This window comes from Porites lutea, chromosome 1 (genome assembly GCF_958299795.1).
Source record: "Porites lutea chromosome 1, jaPorLute2.1, whole genome shotgun sequence".
NCBI lineage: Eukaryota > Metazoa > Cnidaria > Anthozoa > Scleractinia > Poritidae > Porites > Porites lutea.
In genome coordinates, this window is record NC_133201.1 from 59,314,172 (window position 1) to 59,339,202 (window position 25,031).

Sequence of the window (25,031 nt, forward strand, 5' to 3'; positions counted from 1 at the left end):
AAGAAGAAGAAGAAGAAGAAGAAGAAGAAGAAGAAGAAGAAGAAGAAGAAGAAGAAGAAGAAGAAGAAGAAGAAGAAGAAGAAGAAGAAGAAGAAGAAGAAGAAGAAGAAGAAGAAGAAGAAGAAGAAGAAGAAGAAGAAGAAGAAGAAGAAGAAGAAGAAGAAGAAGAAGAAGAAGAAGAAGAAGAAGAAGAAGAAGAAGAAGAAGAAGAAGAAGAAGAAGAAGAAGAAGAAGAAGAAGAAGAAGAAGAAGAAGAACTCAACATCACACTTGAGCTTGATACCCTAAATCCCGTGTGTGTTACAACAGAAGGAAAGGTGGTAACTGCAGCAAGAGCTGGGAATCTGTTGAAGCAATCTCAAGAGATGCAGTTCTTGGAGATCGCTAAAGACAAAAAGTGGCAAGGAAAGTTATTGCGTATCAGATGGGAAGATGAGAGCCTAAGCATAACCAGCTGCTTTGCATGGTTAAGAGGTTGGGCTACATGCCCTACATATACCATCGCGGGCATGTATGAATTGTATGAGCAGCTGTTACCTACGAAACTCTACACAAAGGAGAAGACGCAAACCTCCACCGACGGCGAAGTTCTATGCAGGTTATGTGGGAAGGTGGCTGAGAGCGTTGCACATGTACTGGCTGGATGTTCCTCCCTGGCACAAACCAAGTACCTATACAGGCATAATGCAGCTTTGAAGATTCTGTTTTTTTCTCCTGCGAGAGCATGGGCTAATAGAAGAGGTTCCACCATGGTACTCACCGGTGATGCCAAAACCAGCCTACCAGAACACCACGGATGAGGCGTTTTGGGATATTCCCATCTATGCAGAGCACAACGAAGTTAGAGCAAATCGGATCGACGCGCGACTTGTCAGCCACGAGAGGAAAGAAGTCTGCACAATTGAAATGAGCTGGCCATGAATTGAGAGTAGAGCTAAGAAAGATGAGGAAAAGGCACTCAAGTATGGGCCCATGATGTGGGAGCTGAAGCAGAAATACAATGGTTACAGGGTTGAACAGTACAACGTAATAATTGACGTACTGTGTGGTTACTCTAAACACCTAGAGAAGTCGGTGAGGAAGCTACTTGGAGCGAAAGCACGGAGCGTACTTGAGCGGATGCAGAAGTCGGTCATCTCAAACACTTTAATCATTACCGGAACATTTAAGATAAATACTTAGTTAGGGCGCTATGGACTTCAGTTTTAGGTTTTTGTTTTTTCTCTAGGAATCTAGAAACACAAGCTTGCTGACGTTTTTACTTAGTTTTTTTTTAGAACATTAGAGTTTGATATTATTATAAATAAGTTTTTAGTAGAGATAGCGAAGGTTTTACAGAGTATCAGAATTTAATAATATTCTAAATTGGCTTTTTAAGTAGAGAGATTTATATCACACTTCTTAGTTAGGGCGCTAAGGACTCCAGTTTTTAGGTTTTTTTTTTTCTCTAGAAATCTAGAAACACAAGCTTGCTGATGTTTTTACTTAGGTTTTTTTAGAACATTAGAGTTTGACATTATTATAAATAAGCTTTTAGTAGAGATAATAACATTATGATGGCCTCGTTTAGGTATATAAGAGATAGTGAGAGTGTAAAAACTGAATAATTTTCTAAATAAGCCTCTATTAGAGATAATCATATCATCATGTCTTACCGTAGGGTTTACAGAGTATCGGAATTTAATAATATTCTAAATTGGCTTTTTAAGTAGAGAGATTCATATCATTATGTATTTTAGGATCGTATTAGGTTTCGTATCGACCTTTTTTTACTTCTAAGTATAGCTTCTCAAGTGGTGTAGGTTACGCTATGCGCCCTATACTACTCATAATGTGGACAGCATTCCAAAGTTTCATACTGCGACATAATAATAATAATAATAATAATAATAATAATAATAATAATAATAATAATAATAATAATAATAACAATGATAATGATAATAATAATAATAATAATAATAATAATACTTAGGTAGCGCAATTTCCATATGTAGCGCAATTTCCATATGCATACGCTATTGCAAAAACCTTCTTACTGCTAGTTAGGGATTTGATTCTAACTGAAAACAGTGACGAGCTTTTAAGTGGTGGAAATTTAAACCGTAGCAGAAATTTAAACATGAGGTTTTTCTTTTGTGAATCCCTGACTAGACACGCATTTTTTTAAATATCTATTTTTAGGTTGGACTGTTTATAAGCTAATCATCGCGCGCTTGTCTCCCCTTTTGTTTCGGAATCATGACCGTAAACAAATGTAGGTGGAAAATAATATTCACCAAGAGGGGACAATTAACAGATTACATTACAGAACTGGCCGGAAGAGATTCTTTCACGTCTGTATGGTCTGGAGTGTTCAGGAAACTTACAGAATGTTTCACCTTCTATCGAACAAAATTTAATAGCCTAGTGCATTCGGTTCTTTAAATTTTGTCTTTTCACACTGGACACTGAAACTCATCTGTCCGTCAGATAATTTTTCCTTTCATTTTAAAGTTGAGCACATTTAGTTTTATCTTCGTTTAAGATATTTTAAATTCAGAAAAAGTGTCTTTTGTGACATTTATTGGGCGAGTCGTGTGGCAACAAGGAAGAAAGTTCGGCTCTCCCACTTTGATTTCTCTCAGTGTTTTGAGGGCATAAGAGATCGTTGTGTGTGTGGGTGGCACTTATACCTCCCATGGAACAGCGGCAATAGTCGTCAATATATCATGTTAACGCGAAGTTATCACCGAAAAAAATCAAGTTACTGGATGACTCTTACTGGAATGCTTCGCTTTTCATGGCTTAGACGTCGTCGAAGGAGGCTGTCATTACAAATAACAGGAAATTTTGTTTGGGATAGAGCATATATAATCACTGAGCAGGTGAAGGAGATATTTTTAAACATATACATGTAGCATGTTTATTGCCCTTCTAGACTGTTTATATTTCGGATATATTTTCCTACCTTTGAATTTTTTTTTTATCGAAGACTCATATATGTGTATGCGAGTAAGTTTTTACACTGAGTAAAAGGTTTTTCTTCTCCTTTTCTCAATTGGATCCCGCAATATCTTGCTAAAAATACCCTGAATTTTGAGAGCATTTTTTCAGTTTTGCCTTGGTTATTTGTACATATTCAGTAGAGGTCACAAGAAGTAGGAAATTCATATTCAAGTGGAAAGTATTTGCCAGGTTTTATTGAAAAAAAAAAGAAGAAACGCATATGATTTTTAACTACGGAGAATTGAATTTTGTTTGGTCAAGTAGCATGGCTTTCGTCAGGTATTGGCTGTATTAAGCATGGTTTGTAATTTAGGATCTCAACAGCGCAGCTATAAACCAGTAATCTGGGCTTTATCTCTCGACAAAAATGATACTTTCTTTTCTTTTTTTAAACGAAACTTCCGTCACTTTCTGACGTCTAGTTTACTCAACATGCGCTGGCATTTGCGTTTGTTTGTTTTCTATGTTTTCGTACTCAATGTATGAAAATCTGTCACATGAGCTCTTATCAGAAGAAGTTATTTGATATTAGATATCAGACTTGTCACACGCTCTCACCGCACTGTCCTAATCGCTGAACGCTGAAATATACAGTAAACATTCGTCAGTATTCCTCGTTTCTCGCAACTTGGATGTCTCCTCTACGGAGAAGGCGCTTCAGTAAGTTTCGTAGCAGAATAAGGAAAAGCTTTCGAGCCGCAAAGAGATGGAAAAGTTCGTTTAGGACCGGTCGCAGAAGGAGTTCGATGTTTCGGGTAAGACGCATAATTGGTTAATATTATGATCATCACGAGCCATTTGTGAAAAGTTGCCTATTTTTTGTGTACTAAGGTTTTGATTCTCAAGCAGTTAAAACACCTTGTTTCTGACCTTAAAACCATGCGTTTTTTACGAGCAGGAATTGTTTATTGCCACTGATTCAAACGGCGAAGCAAGTGAAATATGCTTATCTGGTTCCTATGAGACAACTAAAGGAATGACAACACTATTACGTGATTTTTTAAAGTGTATTGACCTCCACTTTGTTAGCTTTTTTGACGAAGAAAAGTGTTAAAATCTATTTGGTATATTTGATAACTTATGCCATTTTAAATTACCTTCATTAGAGGCCGACGTTTCCGGTCCAGGAAATACCAGGAATATTGAAATTTATTTAGAAGCGATTCGTACTTAATCGTGCATTGCTTTCACAGTCGGTGTTTGTCACCAAGTTTGTGGAGTGCAAAAAATGTTCCGCTTTGTTTGTTTGTTATGAAAACAATGCTGCCATAACTACCTCTAAGTAAGTCGCTTAATGCCGCTTACATGCATGTCATCCTGATTGAAGGTTGGCCATATTTACACCTCACTGTTGTTATCTTTTAGAGTGCCACTGAGGTAATTTTCGATTGTTTGTCGAATACATTTTGCCATTGTGGTCTCGTATTTATACATAGTTTGCACTGACTTGGCTGCGCTAACGGAAGGTCATAAGTTGTTCAGCCTTGCATTTAAGGGCTTTGTTTTTGTGGTTCAGCTAAAATTTTTATCGCCGGTTCATTTCCAAGTTGTTTGTTACTTTTGTTCACATTTTCGTTCACATTGCGGGAAGTGTAGTTGTTGTTGAAGAGCTAGATGGGCGATTGAAAACGTCAATCATGTAATACATCCAACAGATTTAACAGCTGCCGTTTGTTGGATGATTTCATGCTTTTTGCAAAAAGCCCAAAACTGTCAGACCTGGTGTGTTGGTGTTAAAATTCGTATGTATAATGTGTTTGGTTGTCCCAAACCCTGTGTAGCCGCGGATCTGATGTGAAGACCGCCTCCTTAGTTAGCAGTATTCTTGTATAGGCTTTTAAAAAGCCTGTTGTATTAGCGATCTCATTGGCACTATCAATAGACCAATGTTGGTGTGACGTTGTTCATAGTTGGTTCTGAAGCTTGAGGGGAATAAAAGAAAAAAAGGTTGCATTTATTCAAACTTTTTGTGTCATTACCAAAACCTCGGAGCTAAATGAGAGTTTTACTCAGAGATCGAAATTGGTCTCTTACTTGCAGTCACATTTTGCGTAGGTGTTTGGGGTAGGTTTCCAGATTAATGGGATCCACTTAAAGCAAAGCCACTTTGAAAACGACATCAAAGCTTGTCCGCCGATGAGAAACTAAAAAGAACCGCCGAGGGTCAACAACTTGAAGGATTTCGAGTTATCGTGGTAAATTAGATCAAGACCGATCAAGGGAAGCGAAATTTTGTTCGAGTTAGCGGGGAGTTCTAGTTATCCGAGTTCGAGTTATCAGGGCTCTACTGTAGTATTTTTCAAGACGAATGGTGCTCAATTGTAAGCAAATCGTCCTCTTATTCAGGTAGAATAGAGAAAACAGGAAAAAATCGAACTGTATTTTCTTTCTTCCTAGTAATTGTCAATGAGAAATATCCCCTTGATTCCTTCTAGAACTACTGTACCAGCTTTTCCCCACAAAAGACGGCAGAGTTGTTCAACAAGACCTATAGAATAATTACCATAAGAGAAAGAGATGTTGGCTGATTTAATAATAAATTGCTCTATATTTTAGGTTCAACATGTGGTCGAATGTGAACGTATTCTGTCTAATTTACTGGAAAGAACATCCGAGACTCATCGAGATTACAATGAACTGAGTAAAATGGTCGCGAAATTCAAGCAGGTGGGATTTTACCCTTTATTTTTCCATACACAATAAAATCAATTGATTTTTGAGGAAAGCTCTCGTAAGCCGACACCCTAGCGGAACACGAAAAATGTGTCCGTACCTGGAACTGGCCGCTTACGAGAATGGATCTCGTATTCTGCGGCCACCAGAGTTATAAGGGTTAGATGGCCGCTTACGGGAGCTTATCCAACCGCAAGTAAACATTTCGAAAACATTGGACATGCAAGAAACTGTTTGTTAGTGTTTGGCTATACCGTTGTCCTGACAATGTTGTAATTTAGTCACTGGCATAGAATCCAAGTGGTCTTACTCTTTTGAAGTGTAACCGGGCGGACGTGTATGTGAAAAAGCCAACACTAAAACTGATGTAAATTCATGGTGAAGAACAATGATTTGAAGTTGGTTTGTTAAAATACAAGAAGCAGTGGAGACTGGGATTTCAGTTATTGTCTCGCTTATGGGAGCTTGAATCAAAGCCAAAATTTAACTCTTAAATCCTGAAAGTGTCCGCGGCCGCTTACGGGAATGTAGAAATGAAGAATTTGTATGGGAGTTAAAAGGGGGTTTTCTGAAGGCGGCCGCGAGTAGAACTGTCCGATTTGTAAATGGCGAATAATGCCGGGTTAAAACACCATGGAGCAAGAGAAAGAACAACTAACTCAATTTTATGCACTTGAACTAAATATGACAGGCCATTTTCACCATGACGAAGACGACTTCAACTACTAGAATTCATTTCGTGTTTGCTTTCTTGTTTAAATTTGTCAATTATCTAGCTGAGGTTTAGGAAACAAAAACAACAAACTAAAGGAGTAGTTCGAGTAAAATGACGTCATCATACAATAAAGCTAGTGAACTTGTTTTATCACGTACGTTTATACCAATAATTCTTTGTTGTTTATGTAGATTGTGAAAGAAAGACAAGAAGACGTTGTGGAGGCTGAAAACGAGGTTTGCACAATTGTCATTTATTTTTCTCGATTGCTTTTTTTATAATGGTCTTCAATACTTAATGGAAAGTTACCGTTCGCAGAAGTGACCTCAAAGCCGTTAGAATTATCTTAGAGCAAAGTTTAATCGATTAGCATCAATAGTATGAACAGTCATTATCCCATTTCTTTCTTAATTGCTTTGGTTTTGCGTCTACTGATGTGCACAATTCGTTCAGAGGTCACGTGGACATTACTTTCAGCCATTTAGAGACAGTGTTAAACCAGTCAGCCAATCAACGCCTTGGGTTTTTCCCGCGCTTTACGCTGTGTTCAATAGGGCCATTTATACGAGGAAAAATAAGACGCGTCTTGAACTTTCTGTATAAACGGCACATTTCGTCTAAAATAAGACGCGGCTTAGCTAAGACGCGTCTTATTAGATAAGACATACTCGTATAAATGGTACAGTTCGCGTCTTATTTAAGACGCGTCTTATTTTTCCTCGTATAAATGGCTCTAATGAGTGCTTACCGCTACTTGAATAGGCCATTTCCGAGTTCCCCCGGGCCTCTGTATCAAAACGAGGTTAAGTACTCAGCCTATGATATGGAAATGATTTTTCATTTTCATGCAAATAAAACTCATTTTCTTAAGAAAGGTTGTACTCTTCGCCTCATTTTGAAAGTGAGGGTTTTTTATACCGGGAAGTGGCCTTTTGAATGACGGGACGAGCTCAAAAATTTTTTTGCGATCAATATATGGACAAAGTCGAACTTAAATGCAACGCGTTCAACGCATGCCATGTATGCAAATGAATAAGAGGGGAGAAAGGTTCTGCAGTTTCATTCTGAATTTTGATAATCTGGGTTTCGAGATTAATACAAGCCTGATCCATCTAGTTAAGTCAGTGTCCGACACTTTGGTTAACCAAATGTAATTACCTGACATTACTCGAGTCGTTTTACCTTGACCTTGCTGCTACTGTTTTTAGATTTTGTTCGTGTATTTTATCATTCTCTTGTGGTTTCCTGGTTTACTTCAACTCACTAGACTTAAAACGTAGCATGATAGATGGGTAGTTACTCGAAATTCTTGAGCTCTGCTCAGAGACTTTGTTGTTTATGTTATTTACTTATGTAGCCTAGATGATACACGTAATTTCTCTGCCGATACAACAACTTCAGTAATATTTTCCAACAGTAATTCATCAATTCGAAGCCCTTTTCTCTCTCTTACTTTCTGACAATTTATTTTAGTTTACGTGTTTTGACATCAAGCAAAAGTGTTAATTTAATTTGCGTATTCATTCGACCTTCTTAAGCTGTAATCCTCTTTCCGCTGAAAAAATCGTACGTAAGCTTTTTTTTTTACTTCAACATTCCGCTCTATTTTGTGCGTGGTAACTTGATATTTAATATTCTAACCGGTTGTTTATGTCTGCCATATGTCAGTATTAAATATTTTTCTCGAGGTTGTGAAGTTTTTAAACTTGCCTTTTTTCAATGTGTCTTAAAGAAGGCCAAAGTTAAACCTAAGAGTTAAGGCACATGCACTGACCTTTGGAAGGATTCAGGTACTAGTTATTGGGCCCATGGGGGCCAGGTTATCTTTGAAGTAGCTACTGGGATAGTTACCATAAGTAACGATTATTGGTTACGGATAAGGTATAGGGATCTTGGAATATCGACGTCTGTGTTAGGTTTCTATCCAGGTTACTTTTAAACTCATGGAAGATACAATAGCGCACAATAAATACGTAAGTAAACTGTATAAAAATTTAACACGAATTTGATGTGACAAGAACAGCTTGAGTGCTTTTAAACGTTGTATAAAGAGAAGAGATTTAACAAATTTAATTTCAGATGGGGGATGTATAAACTGTCAGTTATGCAATAATTGAATTCATCACTTGTACTATTTTAGTCCTTTTTCTTAGGCGTTTAATTGTTGTATAAAGAGATTTAACATATTTAATCTTAGATGGGGATGAGTGTATAGACTGTCGGTTATGCAATAACTGAATTAATCACTTGTGCTGTTTTATTTTATTTATTATGTGTTTATACGCAAGAACAGTTGACACTTTAATAACTAATAGTTTTACTACTACTGCTACTACTACTACTACCACTACGGGTAGGTGATACTGCCTCGCTTCGCTCTGACGTCCACAGTGCCGCACCCCGAGGTCAGGGAAAAGTCAGGCAAAATCAATTTTTTTTTCAAGGTCTGGGAAAAGTCAAGGAATGTGAAGATTAGAAAACTGAACACATTTTTGTCAAGGAAAAAATAATGTGGCCAAAATTAACAGATACGCAATGTAGAAGAACTTTAAAGGTGAGAAAATGTGAAATGCAAGGTCGGTGAAATCGTTTAGAGGTTAGGTAATACTCAGCAGGGATTTGTCTTTTTTTTTTTTTGCGGTTATGGCTACCACTTTTGTTTCATTTGTTGCTGTAAACTACAGTTTGTTTTAGAAACTCTGAGGTTTTTTTTTTTTTTAATTCTTCTTTCTGCCAACTTGGGTTGATCCCAAAAAATGTATTTACGCTGGCGGATTACGGTTCGATAAACTTTAAAGTGACAGATATATTTATTCCTTCGCATAATCATTTTGATTGGTGACGCATAATTATTCAAACACTTCCGAGGGAAATTTAAGTAACGCATGCGTACTTATTCAACAAACGCAACAGACATTGTACGGGAATAATTTTTTTTGCTTAGTTTGTTTGTCTTCTTCTGTCTTCTAGTTTTTACAAAGTAACTACGTTTTGGAGCAGTTTTTAAAAGAAAAGAGCGTCTTTCGTACGCTGTGAGAATTTGTTGAAAAGGAATGTTTGTAATCTTTAAATCCGGTGAAATGTGACGTATTTTGTATGAAGTTTGACATGTTCATTAGATGTTGACCCCGTATGTGTTGATCATGGAATTGTTAGTAGTGTATCTTCACTTTAAGTACTTTTAAACTTCCCCGCAATCCTTAGGCCTCGAGGTGTCGAGTGAAGACATCTTAAGTAACTGTTGAAATGTTTGAGTCATTTATGTCGTTAAATCTGAGGAATTTGTAACGAGGTGTTCAAATTACCTATGGGATATAGGGGGATACAGCATTGACATAATCATAGACATCACTATAGCCGGACGTTTTCATGAAAATGGTTTTTCATGTTTTATCGCCGCGGAGTTAACATGTCTGATAGTTAAGGAAACAAGAACGATTTTACGATACCAGGAAATCGAGAAACCTTTACGAGACTGAGACTTTTACTAAGCTAAAAAGCTGTGGAACTTTCCACATTTCTTATATAATATTTCGTGAACGTTGTTGTTTTACATTTTATGTTGCAAGTAAAAACTGAACATTTAATCAGACAAGCGGTTATACATTTGTTGCTCAGTCTTTGCAAGTCGTCGTTTGATAAAGAGGCAGCGGTTACTAGAAAGGCCGCTTAAAACACTGCTGTTTGGTCGAACATGTCGCAAACTTGTTAATAAAGGATAGTCAGTCCTTTTCAAACGTTGATTGAGGTTTTACTTGTTCAACATTTGCAACGTTTATCCAATTTTCTTTACGTTAGCCCCCCACCCGTGTCCAATGTTCTGGTGTCTTTTTTCTTTTTGAAAACTAATTGAGCATCGTTTAAGCCGCGAAATCCCGTGTTTAGTAACTGATAATTGAGTGATGAACCTATTGAGGAAAGGTTAGGAATTTGTTCAAGAGGGAGAAAAACTTTAAATTCAGAAGGTAGTGAAGGTCATATGAGGTGTCTGTTACTCTAAAGTTCAGTTCGAGTTCTATTTCGTCTGATGGTTGCATAAAGGAACTTTTTGCCGCTTGTTGCAAAGTACTTCAAGTTCCGTTTCTTTGTGTTTCAAAAAAGTTCACAAACTAAAATGGTGGTGACTTTTCTGGTAAGTGAATACCTCTTAACTTTAATTTGATTTACCCAAAACAAGTTTAAAGGTAGAAACGGACAGGCTTGTTGTGGAACTGCGTTGGCGGTGAATTGACTGGTTTTGATCTGGTCTGTGTATAACCTAAATTGCCCTTGTTAAAGAGGGCACAAAAGCAAACGTTTCGTACGTCATCGTTAAGTCATGGCTTATTCAGTTTAGTACAGTCGTTCAGAATGTGCTTTCTTTTTAACACATCTTTTCTGATCATTGTAAAAGCTCGCGCGTGAGTTCTCATGATACGGCCCCCCAGATGGAGAGATGACACACATGCTACTGAGGGCTCGTTTTGTTCTCTAAAATTCGACTCGTAACTTACAATCTCACGTTGAAAGTTCAATGAAATTACGTTCTTTACCTAACTTTGTTTTCATCATCATTAAAAGTGATTTTTTGTACTTGCGTATCACTGAGCTGATCACAATACAACAATCGTCTGGAACTTGATCTGTACGAAAATGTTTTCTTAGAAGGCGTCTTTGTAAGTTATGCATTTCTGATTTAATGTTTCTAACTTTATTTCTGGTTAAATGCCTTGACGTTTCACCTTACGGTATATATATTCCTTTTGTTTCCCTTACGCTAATATTTAGCAACAACGTTGTCATTTTGTGAAAGCAACAACTTGAAAAAAAGTGACTTCTCGTCATTTTCTCCTTCAAATAAATTTTTCGTGTACCCATTACGAGTATCGTTTTATTGGAAAAAGATAACAAAGGGACATTTTTCGGCGTCAAATGATTATTTACGTGAAAAGACTGGGGCAATTTTCAAGACCACCTTCTTTTTAGCCGGAAAGAGTTATTTTTATTGCGATTTAAGACTTTTGGACTGGCTACAAATTGAATGTGGCCTTTGTAACCGGTCTTTAGGCGTGCGGTGAAAATCACTGCGACCTTTGATGTCGTAATGTTATGTTCATTAGGTATGTGCAGTGCAAGGGAATTACCTTTAATAGGTACTTTTCAAGATCTTTCTTTTTCATTGTACGCTTGAGTCAGTCAAGGAGTTTATTCAATGGCTACTAAGGCCTTATCCACTCTTATCCTGATATTTTTTTAAAAAAAGGAGTTGTTTTTTCCCCTTTTTGAAAAAGTAGCGTATTCGAATCGCTTTCGCCCGTTCACACGAAAAAGCTAAAACGATAACAATGGAAATACGATAGCATGCAGGACATGGGCAGTATGACGTATGAAATCATCGTATTCAAAAAGCTTCGTTTTCGTCCGTCCACACGAAACGATAAGCCGGCGCGGATTTTAAAAAACTCCGCTCTGGGGACCGTTTCCGAAAACCTGCGTTTTTGTTGCCCGCCGTCTACGTGTAGACGGAAGGCTGAAAGGTAGATAAAAATCCCCGTTTTCCAATATATCCAGATACGTGTGGATGGAACCTAAGTTGAAAATGGTATTTTTAGATCATTTTACACCCCTTGGAACCCAAAGAGTGAGGCGTTTAGCTTAAGTTAAAAAAAATACAGTACTTTGCTCCTTTTGATTGGTTGCTGTTGTCAAGGGTGAAAATCTCAGCTGTTTTCAGGCTGTAACGTGCAATGGTCACCAAGCCGGGTGATGACACACGTGAAATAATGGATCAGTATCGAGGGTTTTCTTTGTTGTTTGTTTAATGAATATATGGTTACGTAAAGGGCCTATGTCACCAGGATGTTGCTGTTTTAGGTTTAATCTGTCCTGAAGTAATTTACCCAAACACAAAATGCTCCGGTAGAGTTATAAAGAAGATATCAACCAAGTTTCACCAGGTAGCATTAAGCCGGAATACAAGGCAGTTTTGCTCAAAATCCTTCATAGTAGAATATTTCATCCACAGACTTCTAAGGAAAGATACTTGGTGGGCACAATAGCTCATAATAGAAAACACAAATGTAAATTAAAGCACTGCTTAGTAACGACAGTATTTGTTGGAAGGGGTTATGTCACGAGGACATTATTCAGTGCCGTTTTGGGTCAGTTTCAAAGTGGTGAAGTCATTACTGAGTGTCTTTACTCGCACACGAAATACTCCTGTAGCGTTATAAAGAAGGTATCAAACAAATTTCATCAGGGAGCACTAACTATAATACCTCCTTGAATGGCTTTTGCGGGCATAGCATTAAAACTTTAAAACAGGTGGCCCGACTTTTTCAATTCCTAAATATGGTCTTAAATAGCAAAACTGGACCATTATTTTTGGAATTTAATCGATGCGAAGACACATTTTAGCTATGTGAAAAGACATCAAATAGCTTGACATGGTTCCTTTAACAAGAACCATGTTGAGAAAACATTACATCACTCTGATTAGCAGAAAATGATAGTGATGCGAGCAATGAAAAACAGATGACGTCATAAACGATGACGTCAGTTGCTGTTTGGATCTTTCGACTTTTATACAAATTTGGAAATGTCTACTCATAATTTATGATGGGAAGGAAAATCGTTAAAATCAGTGCTAAAGAAATTAGTATTACACGAGGTAGTACTTTTACACGGTTCGTTTTCAAAAAAAAAGCATAAATGGTCGTATAATTTAATTTTTATTTTACTGTGAAAAAGATTGTTTTTGAAATAAGCAAAGTGATTTATCTTTTGTTTCAGCCTGACCTCAAAATATCAGAAGAGTATTTATTAGAATGTTCCTTATAGATTTTTTAAATCAACAGACCGTAAACCGTGCACGTGATTGGAGATATTCGCGTGCCGATGCGTTCTTTTTCTCTACAGGGACGTCAAATACAAAAATGTTGTCGGAACATTATAAAAGTGGAAATTATGTTACGACTGAAAAAGCGGAGAACGGATGCATTGTCCCTGTACGTAAGATGGGATTAACGTTGTGGCCATATATGTCGTCTGTGTCTAAGCTCACCTGCACGAAATCAGCTTAAACGGAAATAATGTAAAAGCGTCACCTTGGACAAGGTTTAGTGCAAGAGCCTCGTTGTTTTATGTTTTACCAGTCTTTCGAAAACAATGTTTGAACAATCTTACTGTTCAGTTGAAAGGATCCGGCGAAAAATTAAATGTATGGGAGCGTGGGAAGTTAGACTGAGGAAGCGATCCTTCGTATCTAAGGCAAGTAGAGCCGGGTAAGAGTTTACTGACGTTACATGAAATGTTACTGTCTGACTGATCCCGAGTTTTGGGCTGCAAATTGAAAACTTTCGTACCTCGATGTGTTTGTGATGCAACGGGAAGTAATTTCCTCTCAGGTATAAACTAGGTGCCAAAGCTAGAGTACTTAGGACCTTAAAAACTTCTTCACTGATCAGCCTTCGTATTCCTTACGGTTGTGTTGACCGGCTGGATTTGCTTAATGATCAAGACTTTTTTTTCTTGGTGATCATCGCATTATTATGTTTGGCTGAGAAGTGATATTGAGATTTTTAGGTGGTTAAAGAAGTCGGCTTAAGGACGTGAGAGTTAAACGCCGAAAACATTTACTCTAAATTACTAGAAACTCTTCAGGCATAAATGTGAGGAAAAGTATCCAAGAAGATAATAAGGGATGTGAAAGGAGCTACTAATTTTTTCAGTTTATCGCTTGTAATATATGTAAATGCCATGCCGCTGCCTTCCCTAACCATCCTTGAATCCTTCGTCTTTTGATATTTTTCTGTTTTACTTAACTAGTGTTTTAAGGTTTACTTCAGTCGCAAGAAAATTTACGCTGCAAAATGATAACTCAATACTGATGTCTTTTCAAAGAGTACATCGAGAGGCGCAATCTATTGGCCGCATACCCTGAATAAAATAACAATAACTCTAGACGTCTCTAAACAGCGAAGATATCAATCTTTTGAAAATTTCCGCAAATATATTACAGTTCAAATCTGCCGGAAATTCCATCATTTAACGTGATCTGCGAGAGTTTTCATTCAGCATCTAAGTAAATAAATAGAAATGATTTTTATTTATTTACTTAGGTTCGTCAATTTTGGCTGGGTAACCCCAACAGCGCATGACATCAATTACTGCTGGCCCGTAATATTTCCTTCCTCCACACACCGGGCACACCGGGTACACTGGGCAAACCGGCCGGGACATACGTGCCCTACTCTTTTTGAACAGTGTGCGGGTTCTTTAGCGTCCTTCAGAATTTATATGGGGGGGGGGGGGGGGGGGGGGTGGCGAAATCTAACCGCTTGCAGATGCCTTTATAAAGGTAGCGCTTTCTGCTCAGTTATCTGAAGACCCAACAATATCATCACCTCATAACAAATATAGAGGTGAGTCTCACCTTCATGGAAATTGAAGAAACTGATATTGGTGGCTGTTGCTTTATAGCCGGAGCTCCCCAGATGGCTAAATCGTCAGTTTCTCCTAAACGAGTATGACGACGTATCACTTCTTTCTCTATTTTTTTTTTCAAAATGACCAAAAGAAATATAGATCGTTTCCCAGAGCTGAGAAAGAAACGGTAGCCGAAAACATGTTTAAAGCATGTATTCAAAAATATCATAATATGACTGATATTGTAAGGGTTTGTTGCGTATATACATGAGGCTGTTTCCCCTAATGGAGAATGGGGGACCCCCTGTATTTATCATGTATTAAACAACCAATAGGGGAAGTTTAACAAAAATCTCAATTCAGGTTCCATTTCAGAGAAATGGCCTTAAAGGGCTCCAGATTGTCTAATTAACCTAAATGCTCGTCCGGCTACTTTTTACCGGGTTTTTCTATGTATCGTTTGAACTCTTCTACAGTTCGTAGTACTTACTAATAGGCTGATTTAGCAACAGGACGGGATCATCAGTTGACGACGGCGCGCGCAAATCAAACAACTGGCTTGACCAATGGGTGAGCAGCAAACTGGGCACCGGAAGTAGAATTTAGTCCTTTTCGCGCGCTTTGCCGTCGTCAAATGACGTTCCCGTTCTGTTGCTAAATCAGCCTAATATTTCAGTGCTGAAATTGCGTAAAGCAATGTACAGTGGACCTTATCCCCTTTAAAAAGCAAGGTTTTTAATATCAATTTCCATGGTAACCTGTTAAAGACCATAACTTGAAATTGCTGTGAGCCACTTTAATTCTCTCAACTTCCTTGGCTATCATGGCAACCGGCTTCTTTTTGCTGTTTTGCTTTTCAAGCAAGATTCCGTTTCTGTGTCCTTGTTTTGAGGTCATTGTGAGTTCCTCGTGGTCTGAAGCAACAAGCAAAAGTGTTGACTTCTTTTGGTCCTTTTTATACGTGCATTTAGCCTAATATTGTCTTTAGAAGTTATTTGAGTACATTTATTATTAAATTTAGTGCATTCGTTAATTAATTAACGAGTTATTTTTGTCTAATATCAGTTGAAATGTTGCGAACTTATCTGTGTTTTCCAGACTTATGGGTAGTTGTGAAACATAATTTTATTCAAATTTTGCAGGTTTTAAACTCAAAGTTAGAACCACATAAGACGTACGGCAGAAGAGTTCTTTTTCCCATCAGCGCGATTTTTACAGTCAATTTGCAATAAAGAGAGCTTTGTTCTGTAGAGACCTCTACTAAGTTAGACGTGCTGGCGCCAGAATATATATGGGCACCGATGTTTTTTCCCGCACAATGCGAATGCTTCCGTCTAAAGAGTGCACATTATTTGATTTTGAAATCTGAACTCATGCACATTAATAATTGCTATCAAAACTTATTATTATTCCCAAAATGCTGTTCTTTGATTGTCTATGATAAATCTGGGTCGTGCTTGTCATTTTTTCCATTTCTCCACTAACAGCTTTCCTGAATTCCTTCATCCTTCTGTTGCTTCAGCTAATTATTTTTCCCGCAAAATTTCGCTTATGTTTACATTTCTATGAATCCTTAAGTCCTTCAGATAGGGCTCAATAGCTGGAATGTGTTCCCTCTTGAATATACCGTTGTTATTAACGATTCATTCCTCCAAAAACGAAAGCTGTAGTTTGATTCTAACTTAGTACAGGTGTTGATTCTCGCTGAAAAGACATTTGTTTGTTTCTCTTTGGCTTTTGTTTGTTCGGTCCGTTGTGTAAAATCATTTCGCGTGATACGAAAGCGCTCTGAGTTAGTCCTTTGACCTTAAGTCTTGGGCTATCCCTGTCTCGAGTGAAATTCCTAAGACTCTTAAGTATGTTATACAAGTCTATACTTAAAACTCAAATTTTATTTCTATTTCCTTTCAAAGACTTATCCTTTAAAAAGTTCGGTTTAAATATAGTTTATTCTGGATGAGGCTCATTTCAATTCCAGCCTCACATGAAAGCAATACGGCATTGAAATGCAAGAAATGCAATCACTTTCTATCATTCGTTGATAGTGATGAAATCAGACCGCCGTACGCATCATTCTCTCTAATGTCGGGCGGGCTCCGAGCTCCAAGCAAACACTATGGCTGGGCAAAAGGATTTAAAGGTTTTAAAAGCGATAATCTGTCCGGATCAATTGTAGCTCGTTTCTCTGAAAAGGAGAGGAACGCGGAGGTGCTTCAAAACTTCACGAACTTCCTTGGAACGTTACATCTCCAATCACGAATTTATTTAGTTGATATCTATTGCATTCCAAATCTGTCACTTGAGGAAAATATATCTACAACGAAAGCATGGCCTTTTTTGTCATCTTTTCCGCAGTCCTTGAAAGCGGACACAGCCCAGTCCTATTTGAATCACCGGAGACGATTCATTGATTATTTGGGCCAGCTCACAGAATAAGAGATTCAGCTATTCATGGTTGTACATCGAACGAAAAAGACTATGGCGACTAAAGTTCCTTTGCGTAAGGCCCAAACACCGTCATACGCGGTGTCCCTGAGTGTTGTGCCATCGCAAAGTCCAGTGGTTGTTCGCCGGGCCATCGAAACGCGAACAGATATAGACCAGGTATTGCTGTTAAAATACGAATGTTTAACATGCTTCCTCCTAAACTGGTACTTGTTCGATGAAATGTTGTTAAACTGATATGACAATGGTCTGTGTTGAGCATCGCTCTCCGTCAAGGTGTTTCATGATTCAATTCTCTAATTTCTCTATAATCATTTTTCTTGAAACGTAGTACTTCTGATACGTTTGAGGACCTTTAAAAAAAAAAATAGAAAAGAAAGAGCGCTTTTTTGCCTAAGCGATAAAAAAGAGCTCAAATCTAAATAAATATAATTCAGAAAATATCATCTCTAGGAATAAGGTCAGCTTTTAATTGCTTAAACATTAGATTGTTGTAGAAATGTGTGCATGAGATATTGCTTTCTTTCTTTTATATTTTAATTTAAACTAGAAATTGGGCTATTTATTTCTCGGCTTCTTCCTGTCATTGAAAAACACTGGATCACTTTCAAAAATTTTAAAAAGTTCAAGTTTTCTTAATTTGACACGTGTCAGGAGAAATATAATCGGTTCTTTACTCGTTACAAGCCTGATTGTCGGTCGCACCTGGAATATCGCGCTGTTTTGAATTTCCGCATTGGAATAGCTTCACATTTGTTTATCTCGTCGTAGTAGTTTTGTTATCATTTTAATTCAGTTGTGTGAGATTGCCCATCCGTTTTTTAAGGCATGCGATATGATAAAGGAATGTCTAATCCGTTACGGGCATGATTTCCTCGTATTGCATGTAAACACATGAAGAAGCTTAGCCGTGCTTAACTTTATCTCGCAAAATACTATAAACTCACGCATCTTAACTTTTCAACTTCTCTTTACCTGGTTTGTATCTGATTTCTTGTTATAATAACCCGATCGTTTGCAATTTAATTGTAGGCAAGCAAGCATCGTATGATCGATTACTTGTCACGTATCGTCAAGTGTATCGTACTTCTGAAGTACCTCTTGTCGCTATTCCATAACTTACCTAGTATTTGGTTTCATTTACTCATAGACGACGGAAACTCTTTTCTCTCAAACCATAAGACCTTATTTAAAACCTCCCTGCCTTCTCACGTTTACAAACAGCACCTTATCAAACACTTTTCTTTGTATCAAGGTGCATCGCAGGTTACCTCTTTGTTGCCATTTAGGGCTCATACATTTAGACGTTTTACGGCAATGAAACAAGGACCCCGAGTAAATAAGACTTATCACTGATATACAAGAAATGGTACCGGACGATTTTATGGAATCGATGTTTTATATCGTGTTTCGTTGTCCCTTTTTCCCTCTATTGTTTTACGTTGTTTCGTCACGTTAAAAGGGTCAGTTGTACGCTGATGTTTCTCCAAGATGCCCAACGATGTGATGGAAACATTAGAGGCATTATTTTTCTTAATCACGTGCAATGTTGTTGAGAATGGAGATCAGTTTCGATAGTTACTGAATCAAGACTTCCATCGTTTTTGAACGAAAAGGAGTTTGTTTGGCTTTAAAATGCTTCATCTTAGCAAGGTAGATTGAAACTCACTTTGACAAATCGCGTTCGCAAGTCGCATTACTCCAGTTGTTTTCAAGCAACGTAAAACTGTTTTTAGTAAACCTCTAAACAATTTAGTAACTCAACAACTTACACAATGGATCAAACTGTGAATAGTAATAATGATAACATCTTGATTTCCCTTTATTTCGCTCGCGTGACCGCGTTGAAGAAAGCGTGAGGACATACATCTAGCGACAAGCGGAGGAAACGAACGCGAGAATGATTTTTAGCAGCAGCAAATCCAAAGCAAACAACTCGAGTTTCTGGTCATTATGTATCCTACAAAAAACGCTGTTGTATTTCAAGTCACTGTTTAATCCAAGCGAAACGTGCATTATTGAAACTCCTTTATTAATTTACCCTTACAAAACATTTTGGATTCCATGTTGCTTCCTTGCTGTCGGACCCGCCCTTTGCATACAACTTATTTGGCTGTTTATTGTTTTCACGGCTTTTGGGTGACTGCACGCTATTTTGCCCAGTGTCGCTTAATAATTTTTCGTTGAGATCTGAGCTCTAAAAAGCAGGCAGTTGTTGAATTTAGATAAATCCAAGATATCTAGACTATTTGGGGTGGTTAATTCAAAGTATTGTTTCTCCAAAAATGTAGACATTACCCTTTGCGTCCTACACATTTCATTGACTAATATTATCTTCTCTTCTTTATCTCTCCATAGTGTAAAATCTACGACATACAAGATAGATTTCCTAGTGACAATTTATGCCTGTCAGAGAAACAGAATTTACATGTGAGTTCCTCAGCTTTGTTGACAGTTGAAGGGCTGACCAATGATTTTACGAGGCTGCAATGAGGCTAGACCAGCGGTCTTCCCTGCGAGGCCTTTGTGATTTTTTATCGGTTGAGTCATTCTGTACACTATATTCCAATATAGCGAGATTGAATATCATGTGACGTTTGCAGCTAACCTGAAAGGAAACTCCCTTAATCACGACAGGCTAAGGTCTCAGACGAACAAAATAAAAGAGAGCCTGCTTGCAAACTAGTTTGAGGAACAAATTACCGCCATACGATTTCTACACCCAAACGAAATGAGTGACTGGTCAACAGTCGGTGATGTGGTGACGTGGTCGTCCTTGTCGATTGCCGTGAACTCTGTGGATTTTTGTCTTTTAAAAGTGGCATACCGGCATCTCGTCGCCTAAAGGTCCTCTGCGTCTATTTTAACTTTTTTCTTTTATGTCAACAGCGTCACAAAGCAGCCTCGAGGCGACGCTCTGCTCCAACGACTGTAATTAAGGCGGCTTTGGCTGGAAAAACACACTCCACGAAAAGGTAGAAACTTCTTAGTGCAGCATAACAAAAAAGTACTGCTTTATAACTCACGTTTACTTGGACAAACCTGGAATTTCTTTCTTCACCATCATAAACAGCACCGCCGAAAACTGAGTACCGCTAGTTAGTTTTTGTTTTAGAGGATACACTTAACGATTTTACCAAAAAGCCAAAAGTCAAACCCACCTTCTCGGCATGATAACAGTTTCTGTGCAAACCTACTTCTCAATATGAATGGCCTCAAAATAAAAGTATTTGCTTTACGGACCCAGTGCCTCTGGATAAAGTGAAAAGTTAGACATATCTTGTACTGTACTGCATGTAAATCATTACTGAGAAGAATGGCCTCAATAAGCCGGAACATCACGGTAATGTGAAGCTGTCAGCCTGGCGTACAGACCCAACTCAGTTCTTCTCTTGGTCATAGACAGAATGTTCCTTGACTGCATACTACATACTTATCGCGCAGTAGGTCACTGCCATTTTGAATGGCTACCCTAAACTCGTAAAACCCTTACTTCTTTTCGAAGGCGTCATGTTTTTGGACACGTTTCAGTATCTCTAGAACGTGCTACTATCTACTCGACGTTAAGACTTTGATGACAAGCACGGCTGTGAAATCATTATCGAGAATATTTAAACGGATCTTTTCGTCCTGTTGAAAACTTTTTAACATCATTTTTGCCAAAGACCTGGTATTTATTCAGTTAAGTTTCGGAAACTCCTCTTGTCCTAAGTTACTGAGCTCTTGAATATGACGCAGTTTAAATTCGTTTAACCAACCGAGAATTAAGTATTCCTTCACTCATAGCGGTTTTTTGCTCTTGTAACAACTGACACTCAATCGTAATTGTACTTGATGAAACTTGTATAACTTGTTAACGACCGGCTAATATTTTAAGTATGTCTAATCAAAGTGTACTTCAGATGAAGTCGCGTGAGGACCATTTCAAGTGACAAATTACAAGTGGCCTGGGACCTGGTTCCGCTGTGGAGAAAAAGTGGCAAAATACGGAGTGAAACGGCTTTAAAAAATCGCCTTTTTCCCTAACTGGGAAGCCTGGTCCCACACTAAATTACAAGCAGACGTAGACATTGTACATCAAAATTTAACATCTGGAAAAGCTTAGTTTTAATACGCCTCCTGTTATACAAAATTGTGGTCATTGCTCAAGACATATTGCCTTTAATTTGGCCGAGGTTGTTTCAAACTGAAGAGATCTATTATTGGTAAGAACCAAACCTTGCATGGTTCATTGCCCGTTCGGTTCTGTGAAATAACTACCCTACTTTTGTTTTCTAATGGTGTCCACTTGCAAAAGTCAAATTGTAGACAATATACAACGTTTTGGATATTAGGTAAGCTCTGACTGAATTCAGACAAAGAAGTCGTTAACGAGTTTTTCTCCGATTGCATACCTTAATCGACGAGACTTTTTGAAAACTAGAGGGAACGTAAGAAGACTGCACTTGACGCTTTCCTTGCCACCACTCTACTGAATTACCGTTTATAAGTTCTTGTAAGTAAATCCTTGGATAAAAGTATTAACTTCAATTCTTGATCGAATTTAGGGTAATACATGACGTAAGCGCTAATGGTTTGCTAACTGCGAATGCCGGAAGAAAAGAACTTATTTGATATTACGTTAAATAAATATGGTAACCTTTTTGCTAATAACGTTTGTAAGCGACCGCCATCAATAAGCTTATGGTCGCTTACGAGAGCCAAGTTTATTTTCTTGTAGATTAACTGGAAATGTCTTTTTTCAGTTCTACTATAGACGCAGGGAGCATGCGCATGAAGACCCACTCAGAGACCACATCTCCATTGTCACCAGAACTGGTCCCATCCAGGACATTTGTAAGAGAAGGACCCGTTCAACTCTCATCAGTAAGTGGTCATTTGATCAGCAGTGTACTTCTCCTAACTGAGAACGGTAGGAGGTTTGAAGCCTTCGAATTCCAAAGGCCGAGACTTTCTTTATTGTTCTCTGTCTTTTTTCGCTTCAAAGAGCGAAATACAATATCTTTCATTTACCGCAGTTCGTGAATACTTTACTCCCGCCCCACGGAATAAAATATTATATAAGAAGCGAAGGAAATATTAATATTTCATTTTTTAATTATTCAGTTTATTGGACTTTGAAGGCCTGCTCCCATATTATAGTTTGCATATGGCCTTCCTCTCCAAACATCCGTACATAATTATGCGGTGTTGTTTATTTTTATTTGTTTTCTTCATTCTATTGTTTCCTTTCTTCTTTCAAGGGAATGTCTTCTCAAGACAGGCATTTATTTCTATTCGATGATATTTTGTTGGTCGCGAAGTCCAGGTGAGTGCTTGAAGTCCAGGGAATTCCCGTTGAGACATGTTTCACCCGCAAACCTTCCTTGGGCTGGCTGATCATCCATTCTTTTCATCTCTAGGTGCATGGTTGAACCGTTTGTGCAAGAAAACTGTAATAGTTATCAACATCCAACATCCCCTTCATTTATCACCAGTAGGGTATTATCGGGAATTCTTTTTTTTTTTCGGTAGACAGTCGTCGACCTATCACCGTTGTCCTTAAAAAAAGTAGTCTTAAATCTCTCCAACTTACACTTTCTGATTCCAATGAATTCAGTCTTCGCGAAGTTGAGTGCTGTTGTCTTTTCAGATCTACGTCGTCATTCAAGCTTAAACACCGTGTAAGAGTCAGCGAGATCTGGTTGGCAAGCTGTCTTGATGACGTCTGTGAAACTACCAAACCATTAGATAGATCATTTGTGGTCGGCTGGCCTACCACGAACTTCGTGGCCACGTTCAAGTAAGAAAAATAAAAGAGACCTTTAGATTCAAGGACGAGAACGACTGTGACTACAAGTACGAGATTTGATTTAAAGTTTTTTCGCGTGTTGTCAAAAAAAAAAAAAGACACCCCGGAATGCTTTATTGTATCTTTTTTCACCAGAAAAGTTAGCACTGTTATCTTTAGTGAAGGAGGTTAAGCCCTCTCCCGACCTCAAGACTTGATAAAACTTTTAACATTTGATAACTTGTTTCTACCACCACGACATTCTCGCTAATTTTCGTAGAAGAATGACGACGACTATCACGTTTCCCCGCCAAATTGACGCTGGTTCACGCGCGCGCACTTCTTAGTATTGAGAAAATCTCCTCCTTGTAGTCGTTCAGGTCTCTTAGGATGTAAAAGTCTCTGAAATGAAATTGTTACTACTGCAGTCATGCTTAGAACATCGTCTTTTATAAAATTCCATCTGGAATGCGGTTATCTAACTTTTGCCGCTCCTGCGCCTTTCTAGTTGTGTCTTGTGTCAAACGGAGAACAATTTAACAATACACAATCATTCACAAAAATTTCTTTTTCAATATGCGGCCATGGAACATGACTGTATTTGCCGTTTACTTTTAGCGAGCATGACGATTTGATTTTTTCACTCGTTTTACCCAGAGAAGCAGGCGACAGTATCACTAAGCATCTTCAACATTACGTATTTAGAAAGTTGTTTCCACTCGTTTAAAAGATGAACCGGTGCTACATTTCCGTGTGGCTGCTGTGGTTTCATCAGTTACGTTTGTAAACAAAATACAAGCTTTACGCTACTCTTAGTTTAGTCTAGTTGGTCTTCGTCCCTCCTGAGCGTATTTCAGCCCCCGTAAAAGGCCAAAGCTTAAAAAAATGAATTTTTTTTCAGTTCGTCAGAAGAAAAAGAAGCTTGGCACAGCGCATTAACAAAGTAAGTGCTAGATTGAACGAATTAAGGATGGTCATTTTCTTTCCTTTCACTCCTAATTAACTGCAATTTATTTTGGTTCGAGTACACTCTTTACATACCTCGATCAAAATATGCATTTTACTGTTTTGTTATTTTGATCGTGGACAATTCAGGAACAAATCCAGAAAGGAAACACTGAACGATAACGTAAGTGTTAAATGCACGAGCTTCAAGGGAGTGTTCAGGGGCGTTTATCTCTTGAATGGTTTGCATTTTAACACATGGAAGTTCAATTTCCTATTTAATAAATAATTAAACCGTTTACATGAAAAGATGGAAATCGGTCCGCATCCACTTTCTTCACATTCGGCTACACCTATGCCTAGACTTCCGTATTCGGAAAGACTGCTATGTTAGAGATGTTCGAATATACCAAATCCTGGGATTCACTGTAAGGAAGGCGAATCCCATCCCAGCCAGAAAGCCGAGAATAGACCCTTATTCAGTACATAAAACAAAGCAAATGTGGTCTACGTGTTAACAACAGGTTCCGCTTTTCCGTGCATGCTTTTTCTACGTAAGGGATGAAAGTGTGATATTGAGACTTCTACTTTGTATTTCCGAGTTCGGCTGATGAATAAACATTGCATAACACACTCGTCTATTCACCGCATACCACTGTTGCTTGCACTCTTTTAGACATATTAAAGAGCAAAAGGACGTAGAAGACCCTAAATCCGTTAACCTAAAAGTTTATAACAGAGATATGGACTCACCGGATTCATCTGGCTATGTAAGTACCACGCTTAAAAACCCTTTCCGCCGTTGATAACTAACATTGATCCTGTACAATCAAACACTGCAAGTGTCGCATGCTAAAACGTGAAAGATGCTTACGAAAGAATTCCTTCACTGGAGACAATTGCCTGCCCCTTGCCTTCCCCGTAATACTTACTGCTAGGATCCTTAATCTTGCCCTGCCACTACCCTCCCCGTAATCCCTGCTCCTAGGATCATTAGTCTACACATTACCAGGCGTTAGAAGGTCGTAGTGAGGGCCACCTGATTACAAGTTTGATTCGATTTTTCTTTCCCAACTTTTTTATCTTCCC

The 25,031-nt window shown here is 38.1% G+C and overlaps 1 protein-coding gene across 4 annotated transcripts in view; it reads left to right on the forward strand.

Moving 5' to 3' along the window:
• LOC140923550 (uncharacterized) overlaps positions 1-25,031 on the forward strand; it is a 64,804-nt gene that overhangs the window by 32,351 nt on the left and 7,422 nt on the right. For 3 of the 4 annotated variants that reach the window (XM_073373634.1, XM_073373627.1, XM_073373649.1), the window contains 9 exons: positions 5,545-5,655; positions 6,568-6,612; positions 19,586-19,657; positions 20,117-20,202; positions 21,973-22,093; positions 22,471-22,535; positions 22,860-23,009; positions 23,899-23,940; positions 24,619-24,712. In XM_073373634.1, coding sequence (XP_073229735.1) covers positions 5,545-5,655; positions 6,568-6,612; positions 19,586-19,657; positions 20,117-20,202; positions 21,973-22,093; positions 22,471-22,535; positions 22,860-23,009; positions 23,899-23,940; positions 24,619-24,712 — 786 coding nt within the window. Of the gene's footprint in view, positions 1-3,413; positions 3,744-5,544; positions 5,656-6,567; positions 6,613-19,585; positions 19,658-20,116; positions 20,203-21,972; positions 22,094-22,470; positions 22,536-22,859; positions 23,010-23,898; positions 23,941-24,618; positions 24,713-25,031 lie in introns of those variants that run through there. The other variant, XM_073373642.1, reaches the window with a different exon arrangement.